Consider the following 9,697-nt stretch of genomic DNA (forward strand, 5'->3'; position numbering starts at 1 on the left):
AATACAATTTATTTATTCATAAAAACAAGATCTGGTCTTCAAATCTTTTTTCCAAATATAGGTCGTCTTACAATGGGGTTTGTGTTTATATTCGGACCAATACGGTACAGCGGGCGCTCACATGACGTTAAGCATTACCTGGTGCATAATGTGACGCTTCAGAACCTAAAATCCTGTTTCTCCCCGTTGACACGACAACACATAACCGGCGTTTTCAGAAATCTCCACTTTGGCCGGAGTTTTTAGAAATGATAGTTTTCTGTGATAAGACAGGGCCTCGGACAGGGGGTGTTGCAGCAACCCCAGCACCCCTACTTCCCGCGGTACTGGGTGCAACTTACAGCTGAATGTAGTGCCATGTTGTTAAACGAAAACCTACGCTAGCCTGGCTCGCTCTCGCGCATCTCTGTTCGCGCTCGTGCATGATTGCGCGTCCAGGTACTTGGAATGGGTGGAGTCAGAGTCAGCGTTGAAGGAGAGGGGGTAGGACCATTTGAGTTGTGTATTTTCAAAATCTGCTGGCGTTTCGCAAATCACATACCCAACCTTTAAGTAGAGCCTTCAGATTGGACTTAGTTACCGTCATGTTTTGTATTTTTTTTTTTACCATTATTGTTATATAGGTATTAACGAATTTAACAAATTTCTCCTACAGGGGATTGATAAAGTGCTATCTATTGAACAAAAAGAAACACTTGGTCATACTTTACACACTTTACCACAGCATTGGCCTACTCCTGAATGCCACAGATATATTTTAAGCATTGGACTGAATGCCACACAAATATATAATTATGTTTTTGCACGTTTGCAATGGTTAAAAGTTCATGGAAAAGTATATGCCTCTACTGGTGTTGCTTAAGCAAATAGCCTTTTGAGGTAGTGTTGAATCTGAATATTAGTGCTAAGGGCCAATAATGCTTACTATCATACATTAGTCACCATGTCTGTGGACACATTTGTATGCAGTCACATGTTAATATACCCCTCCCCCCAACAAAATCTCAGTTCAAAACTTGAGAGCCCTGGTTATGTCTCATTATGCTTCTAGAGATAGTAATGTCTCATTATGCTAGCTAGCCAAGTCTCAATATTTTCAAGGGTCAACATGAAGCAGAAAAAAGGTTGCCGTGTCACGGTGTGCAGTGACAAATCAGTTGAGTCTTTTGAATAACACTATTTGCGTTTAAATGCATGATTTGCCAAAGGGCCCATTTTATCAGAACCCCTCATTAAGGATTTCTTCCCACGGCTATGAATACTAGCCAAATAACAATCAAGTTTGAACCAATAAACAAAATAAAACAACTACAACAAATGATAACAACAAAAACAAATATGTTCAGTGCCAGTAAGTGAACTGGAACAGATCGAGGGATTGCCGGTAAAAAACTAACTTCACAACTGGTATCTCAACTGGCAGCCACTGGAATGCAGTGGAGCAGGTCTTTGGGCACACAGAGAGACACTACCGCCCAGCTCTGATATTGCCGGCACAGCCTGCGTCACTTACTGATTACAGGCTGAGTTGAAACGAGTAAGCTAATAATTTAAATTGATTATATATTGTTTGCATCTTTCCTTTCTGAATAACTAATTAGTGCATTGACCTGTGATTACATTCTATCGGGGCCAACATGTACAGAAAATAAAGGGGATGACGATGAGGGCTGATGACGATTATGTAGGCTATATAATTATTTTGTTATTATTTGGCTGCTCCTGACTCATAAAGGCAAGACCTGACTCACCTCTCACAATGATTACAATGTTAAAATAGGTAAACTACATGTTATTTGGTATTCAAAATATGCCAGTGAAAAGTTGGACCCTTCTGTTATGTTTCCCGAAATTATTTTCACCGTTCAAGTAATATAGTAGCCTATTCATACTTCAATATCTTAAAAGTGCCATGCACCCAGCTGTTGATGATATTACTGCCACTGAAAGGGTGGTAAATGAATCCTTGAGGCTACACATCTGGCTGCTTCCTTCAAGCTTGCAGGTCTATAATATCACAATGTCATTCAAACCCGGTGCCATGTTGACCAAAAGGGTAAATAAACTTTAACAGGGATTAACAGGAGATCCAATTGCATAATAAGGAAATCTCTGAGACACTTTCCTTGCCGCTAATGTCTCACTCGCGGCCTCTAGTGGCCATTAGCTATATTGTTTTAAAAACATACATTGCCACATTAAAGAGGGAAGAATATATGATCGCCTTGGTTTTCGTGTAGGCTCACTAGACATTCTCAATCGTCTCGTCAAAGTGCTATGAATGATATGAAGTTTGCCCAAACGTACAGTGGAATAAAAGTATTTACTTTGATAGATGAGCCGTACATGTGTTGCTTTGCAAAACCTTGTTGATAAAACACTGAAACGATGAATCAAACGTTCGACACGTGTCTATTTAAGTGAATAAGAATCCACCTTGGCACGATACCTCTATTCAACCGCCGCCACAATAAGTCAGTCAGTCAGTCAGTCAGTCAGTCAGTCAGTCAGTCAGTCAGTCAGTCAGTCAGTCAGTCAGTCAGTCAGTCAGTCAGTCAGTCAGTCAGTCAGTCAGTCTGTCTGTCTGTCTGTCTGTCTGTCTGTCTGTCTGTCTGTCTGTCTGTCTGTCTGTCTGTCTGTCTGTCTGTCTGTCTGTCTGTCTGTCTGTCTGTCTGTCTGTCTGTCTGTCTGTCTGTCTGTCTGTCTGTCAGTCTGTCTGTCTAGCATGTAATACCCTTAACTTACTCAGGTCATGGAGCTGCTGCTGGCATAGCACCAGCCATCGCTGGGTGTCTTGAGGTGTGGGAGGAGCCACTGTGTAAACTATGTTCTCGCCGTGACACTTGGTGCTGATCAGCAAAGTTGGTGCTGGAAGCACTTCTTCTTCTGACACAGAAACAATGGTGTTCTGAAAGAGAAAATGTGTGTGTATGTGTGTATGTGTGTGTGTGTGTGTGTGTGTGTGTGTGTGTGTGTGTGTGTGTGTGTGTGTGTGTGTGTGTGTGTGTGTATAAGACACCTTAAAACTTGTTTTTTGTTCACACACAACATAAATACAAACTTTAGCTGATTATGAACTATTCATGCAGGCAACGGTCAACCATAGATCGTTCAATCAAGATATAATAATTCTGTGTTTTTACAGATTCCAGACACACACCAAGTGAGGCATTGGTGGTCAAATCAATTGAATAGGATTGAATCTAAATACTTTTATTACTATTCTGTTATTTTCCCTTTGTATTTTCGCCGATGATGTACCAAGTTGATTTTAAGCCAAGGGCAAATACTATCAATACACACATGATAGATACTGGGAACTGTGATAGATGTCCCAGTTGAAAACAAGTCGAACAAGGGATTAAATGAAGAGGCATGTAAAGGAATTAAGGGACGGTTTTCATTTGAACCAACCTTGTTAACAGGGATTACCAATAGCGGCAGCTCGTCTGACTGCATATCTTTTTCACATTGGTAGCAGAGCAGAGTTGGCCCTCTGAGGACACCGTATATATCCTCCCAGCCATCAGCGTCCGCTGTCGACTAATTAGGTGGAAGTATGGGGTTACAAAAAAGTAATGGAAAAATACAAACAACGAAGAGATTCTAAATAAAAAAATGCAATAGGCAAACAAAAAACAGCCAGACAGACAGAAAGACAGACACATTGAGTAGACAGATGGCTTACCTTGACTCTCAGTCTGCCCATTACAACTGGCCTGGTCATACAGGCGGGCTGAGCAACCAGCCGGCAGCACATGCTGCCGTACAGAGGCAGCCAGAACGGACTGTCCTCTAGAAGGAAAGGTGACTGTCAAGGAAATATATGCCTAATTGGGCAGCATACTTATAAATAAGAGGATTTTTTTTGTTTGCAGACAGTTTGTCAATTACATCATCAATACGATGGTTGCTGAACAACCCATTAAGACTAGTGGGGTCTTGGTGGAGACGGAAACCATAAATCTGATTGCGCAAATTAAAAAGATTGTCTTACTAATCACACACATCCTATGGTCATTCTGCTGAGATTTCAGTATTTAACAAACTCTTGGAGGTTCTAGAATTGCAGACAAATAAATGTGGTGAGGTACTCCAAGAGATCCACTGACCTGTGGCGGTCAGAGACAGGTCATGGGTCTTGAAGCTGTCCTGTACGTGATCCATTGTCAGTGTAGTGTGGCCCAACAGATGGAACCTCGGGCCCCTAGGGACAAGACAAGTACTGTTCATTGTCACAGCCCTTAATAACAGTTAAGAGTCTCAAAGGGCTTCACAGGCTTTGTATGTATGACACCCCCTTAACCAAGACCCCAAGGGGCATGAAAAAAAAAGCTTTTATAAGAAAGAAGAAATCTGGAAAACATAAAACTAAAAACAATGGATCAGAAACAATCGGTAACCTCAGGAAATCATTGGTTATGTCATATATATATTGTATTCTTGTCTCTTTGCATCAATTATTCCCTGTTATGGTGTGTTTTTATTATTTTTCTTGAATTGTGCCATTGTATAGTAAGTAGTACATGTTTCCATTGATATTAACTTATATTGCACTGTGTTTTCAAAGTGTACACAAATGAAATCCATCAGTTGTTGATACTGACTTTTTATTTAAAAAAGCCTGGGATATGAGGTTCAAAAAGACTATGTCCTTCGAGGAGTGTCTTTTGGATCTGTCTTCAAATCACACTAATAAAAAGCGTTTGTATGTTTTTCAGGCGGGAACACCAGAGAGATGAGGACAAACGTTGTCTGAACCTCTTCAGGACGATGTGTTGGGGTGATGTTTACTCTGGGTTTAAATCAAGATTGACTAGCGACAGCTTCTCGCATAGACGGAATTCATACATACATAGCAAACATAGCAGACATAGCGTGAGGTTTCTCTACCCTGAGGACTAAAAATAGCGTCTACGTGACAAAAAGTGTCTCAGAGCACGCTTCAACACCAATTTGATTTCGGGATATAGGATCCTTATAAGAGGTGTGTAGAATCGAGCTTCATCCCCGGCGGCGCCAGTGCCTCTAGGAGCCTAGGGAGGCAGCGGTGGCTCTGGGCTCACAGTGTGACGGGGGGAGGCGAGAGAGCAGGGGCCTGGTCCTCCGCTCTCTCTCCGCCCCCGACGCCGGAACCGCTCCCGCAGGCCGTGGCGGCGTCGAAGGCGGCCCGGATCCTGCGGCCGGACTGGCCCCCCAGGGTGCTGCCCAGGAGACTCAGCCTCCGGGCCCCTGACGAGGCGTCGTCCGCCATGGGGCTGCTGTAGAGCTCCACCCGCAGCTGGAATCCCGGCTCCACCTCTGTACTGGAGAACAGACACGGGGGGGCAGAGCCCGGGGGTCAAAGGGGGGGGGGGGTCAATCCCAGGTGAAAGGTTCTGGGTTCAGCAAGGTTGATTTGCATAAATATCAATTATAAAATATCAATTATTTAATAGTAGTACTGTCAAGTTGGTAGACACGTTTGGGAAGGGGGGGGCTGTATTAATGTAGTGACACAGGGTTTTTGACCCCCAGGTTCTATGGCTGAACCTTGATTCAAGATTCTGAGTCGATTTTGACCAAAAAGCGATTAATGGCGATTTTTCTTTCTGTTGTACAGCATGCATACGAAAGGGAGGGGGGGGGGGGGGGGGGTCAGCATGCTACACTTACAATAAGACTGTGTCCTCAAAGCAGATGTCTGTCAGCGTCCGGTCCACCACCGCCAGGTTAGTGTCACGAATGTCTTTACCACACTGGAGCAGGCAGAACACTGCACACTGATGTAACTCTACCAGAGAATGGAGGAGAAAGGGAGAGAGCGTGAGAGAGAGGGAGAGACCTTGGGGACACACCCCAATACGAACAGAGATAGAGCTCCTGCGTGAGTTCTAATAGCAATAACAAAGACATTCCAGTTCATTGATCCGTAGAGCCAATGGCAGTCAGAGCCGACACACAAACATAAGAGCCTTTATGGTGTTTTAATAACAGAATAAATATTTTGTCATTGGCACGCTAGAGTGACATTTTGGGAGTGGCAAGGTGTCGAAATACATGTTTGTCTATGCATCTGCCCGAGTTCCCGTCTCGGTGACTTAACAACACATTAATTTCAAACAATTTCTAATACCAACGAAGAAAGAAAGAAAAAACAACAATGAATGAGTGAATACAACTAAATAAAGAACTAGCAAAGGAAGGAAAAGACTATTGTCAAAACAAATTTTTCATAAATACATACACAATTGTAAAGGATCATTTCTCGTTACGGTCTGTATCTGGGTATTGGTTGACTAACCGCCTTTGTTTTTGAAGTACTCTGAGTCTTTCCACATGAGAGGGATCCTGAGACCTACAGAGGGTCACAACACACGCAGTATTGATGTACAGCGCTAAGCGTGAGGCATGGTAGGCTAACATGCCTTGGGTTTATAGAATCAGGCTGCTTATGTAGGATTTCTCAGTGTTTAACCAATGAGCCATGTCTCACCTGAAATGGCTAATTTCCCTGTACAGGGTAGTGTGTCCTTGGCATCCGATGACCTGCAATGAAACAGATACCTTCTTTCCCCGTCTACATTCACTATCAATCCAGCTATATACTCATCTTAATTCATCTCCATACATTCACCATTCATTCATTCATCACCAGTCCATTTATCCATAAATTAATCCGCCCCTTCCGCCACATATTCCTACACCCCCTCCCCCTAACTACTGTTTGAATCCCCCCCCCCCCCCCCTGACCTGTGACCAATCCTCTGCAGGACCTGGGACTCTCTCATGCGCTGCAGCTGACCCAGGAGGGCCAGGAGCCGTGCGTTGCAGGTAAGCAGGCTCTTGGAGGCCTCAAGGGCCTGGTCCCGCTGGGAGCAGGCCGCCAGCAGCCGGCTGGCCCCCTCCTGCATTCGCACCTCCATCTCGATCTGCCGCTGGAGCTCCCCGTCCTGGGGACCGCCAAGCACACACAGGGAGGTGGTTCAGGGGTGTAGGACCACCAAGCACACACAGGGAGGTGGTTCAGGGGTGTAGGACCACCAAGCACACACAGGGAGGTGGTTCAGGGGTGTAGGACCACCAAGCACACACAGGGAGGTGGTCCAGGGGTGTAGGACCACCAAGCACACACAGGGAGGTGGTTCTGGGGTGTAGGACCACCAATCACACAGTGAGGTGGTCCAGGGGTGTAGGACCACCAAGGCAAGCACACACAGGGAGGTGGTTCAGGGGTGTAGGACCACCAAGCACACACACGGGGTGGTTCAGGGTGTCTGTACATGCAGACTGGTTCCCCTTGTTTCGCTGTCAATTTGCTGCTACAGCATAAAAAACCAAAAGGTATTTGTGTTCACAAAGTGTTATGTAACCTTCCATAAGCAAAATTCTAAAGGAAATAGATGGGTAAGTGCCTTCATAGTCTGTTTATTTGAAGTAAAAACCTAGCAAGTGCAGTAGCTCTGCCTTTAGGTTAAATTCAGTCAGCGGCTTAGAGAAAGCGTGCGGGCCAAAGGAATGTGACATTAAAGATACAAGGAGCTCATACCTCAGCCCTGAATATATTACAAAAAAGTCTGTAAATCACAGAACTTATGATTACTGCATCTCTGGCCTGTTGAAAAAGGTGCCAATTGTAACCTCATGAAACCACAGTGGAAACGCGGCATTAATCCAGGAAATGCAGAGAAAGTTAATCAGTGTTACGTAACCCAATAATCAGACACAAAGCGTGCAGTCAGTCTCAGAGACGCCTCTTTAAAAGTAGTTCAGAATGGTGACTCGTGTCTGAGTCAATAGCTTATTGTGGATTAGAAGAGTTATTTCCAAAGTGGGCAGTAGCTGTAAACAGCAGTACAACAAATGAACTACTGTTCACATGTAGGGAAGAAGGATGAATCAATCACAGTGTAGTCACTGGTCGCCAGGTGCCTGCATGAGACACAGAAACTTCTACTAGCCAGTCAGGTTCAACCTCACTGACTTCTCCTTCACACTAAAGCAAACATATTTCAAAACATGCATGTGTCCATTGATGAAAAGCTAATTCGATCCTTTGTGGTATGGTCGCCTCGGGTTAGTTATGACTCAGAGAGTGGTAAATGCTTAACACTTGGTTTATTACAACAGAGACACAAGGTAAACAAACTTGCGTTCTGGAGGTGGTTCATGAAGCCTTTCCCGAACACAGGAAAGAAAACAATTTATATTGGAAGTGGGTGGAATGGTAAATAAGCCTACATGTTCTAATTTACCCAGGTAAACCCTTGGTCTGTCTTGGCTTTAGTGGAGATGGCAAAGTGGCCATGTATGTAGTCTTTAACTTGTCTTTAACAAACTGATAAAACCTTATATGGTGTTGTCCATTATGTGGAGAAGGAACCATTCATAACTGTGGTTTGCTTGAAACATGTTATCAGAAGAAGAATAAACCAAATTAATTTACATCAACATGAACAAAGACACCACTGTCACATGGTTGCAGATAGCAGCATGTAGCAGAGGTTATCTTAGCAGGGTAGCATGATTCCATAGTAGCAGGTATCATGATAACATTGTAGCCTGGTATCTGATATCTGGTAGCATGCATGGTACCATCATGGTCACATAGTAGCAGGGTAGCTGATAGCCTAGCAGCAAGACACACCTTTTACATAAGAGGCACATTAAGGTTCTTAGCTCTTAATGCTCTCAGTATGTCACTTTGATTTTGGGCCTCAGTCCATGTGACGTGAGGCCCATGTGGAGCCTGAGGGTAGTCTGAGCTAAGCTGATTGAACCACACATGCTGTTGTTCACTTACACTTCAAAACAGAGGACAAATAATTGAATTTATCATTGCTATTGACACAAAGATTTAGACAAAATATGCATAATGTGAAAATGGATACAAAAAGGAATCAAATTATTTGTATTTATTCTAGTAGGCCTGTCGTAATTATAACACTGAGATAATAATAATAAAATATATATAATTTCACATAATGGTTAGTTTTTAATTTAATGCAATATCAAAATTATAATCTCATTCAACATATTTTTATTTCTAAACTATCATTATGGCTTGGATTCAACATTTTAAACGTACTATTCCACCCCACATAAAAAAAGCCGTCAAGTCAATAAGATGTGCATTACAGGTTATCCGTCAATGTGGCCCTCAACATGGAAGGCTCCAACATTTAAACAATAACCTGCATCACCTGCTGTCAATGGTCATTCCTTCAGCGAACTATTCAGTGATGCTGGACCAACTCGTCATCTAATTTACTATTTGAATGTAAAGAGGACTTAATTACGATAGGCCTACATAGCGCCGCGGTCAATGTTGATAATAATAACCCGAGTCGTCCTCGTGTAAACGACCAAAGCTGATAAATAATCCTACCAAAATATTGACTCACCTGCTCCAGCAGATCATTAAGGTATAATGGGAAATATATATTAGGCTATACTGACCGCGTTGATATCACAGATGTCCATGTCCAATATGCGCCAACGACAGCTCAGGAGTTCAACAACCCGAGAGGAATAACGGATCTTCAGATATTCCCAATTTTTGGCCTGGATGGGGAAGGATAACCCGGGATAACCGAGGATAGACGGACAAATCTGTGCTGCGAGTTTAATAGTACAATAGAACAGTCCCACCACTTGCCACTAGGGGGCGTGCTTGGACAGTCCCAACACTCGCCACTAGAGGGCGTACTTTGACAGT

At 43.4% G+C, this 9,697-nt stretch overlaps 1 protein-coding gene across 1 annotated transcript in view; it reads right to left on the minus strand.

Annotated features, from left to right (window-relative positions):
- LOC130381578 (rhotekin-like) overlaps nucleotides 1-9,603 on the minus strand; it is an 18,617-nt gene extending 9,014 nt beyond the window's left edge. Inside the window, exons 1-10 of the mRNA XM_056589247.1 lie at nucleotides 9,439-9,603; nucleotides 6,733-6,932; nucleotides 6,476-6,528; nucleotides 6,284-6,337; nucleotides 5,656-5,773; nucleotides 5,067-5,306; nucleotides 4,113-4,207; nucleotides 3,689-3,795; nucleotides 3,415-3,543; nucleotides 2,746-2,908 (exon numbers count right to left, since the gene is read on the minus strand). Coding sequence (XP_056445222.1) covers nucleotides 2,746-2,908; nucleotides 3,415-3,543; nucleotides 3,689-3,795; nucleotides 4,113-4,207; nucleotides 5,067-5,306; nucleotides 5,656-5,773; nucleotides 6,284-6,337; nucleotides 6,476-6,528; nucleotides 6,733-6,932; nucleotides 9,439-9,462 — 1,183 coding nt within the window. The 5' untranslated portion in view covers nucleotides 9,463-9,603. The remainder of the gene's footprint in view (nucleotides 1-2,745; nucleotides 2,909-3,414; nucleotides 3,544-3,688; nucleotides 3,796-4,112; nucleotides 4,208-5,066; nucleotides 5,307-5,655; nucleotides 5,774-6,283; nucleotides 6,338-6,475; nucleotides 6,529-6,732; nucleotides 6,933-9,438) is intronic.
- Nucleotides 9,604-9,697: the final 94 nt, after the last annotated feature.

This window comes from Gadus chalcogrammus, chromosome 4 (assembly GCF_026213295.1).
Source record: "Gadus chalcogrammus isolate NIFS_2021 chromosome 4, NIFS_Gcha_1.0, whole genome shotgun sequence".
NCBI lineage: Eukaryota > Metazoa > Chordata > Actinopteri > Gadiformes > Gadidae > Gadus > Gadus chalcogrammus.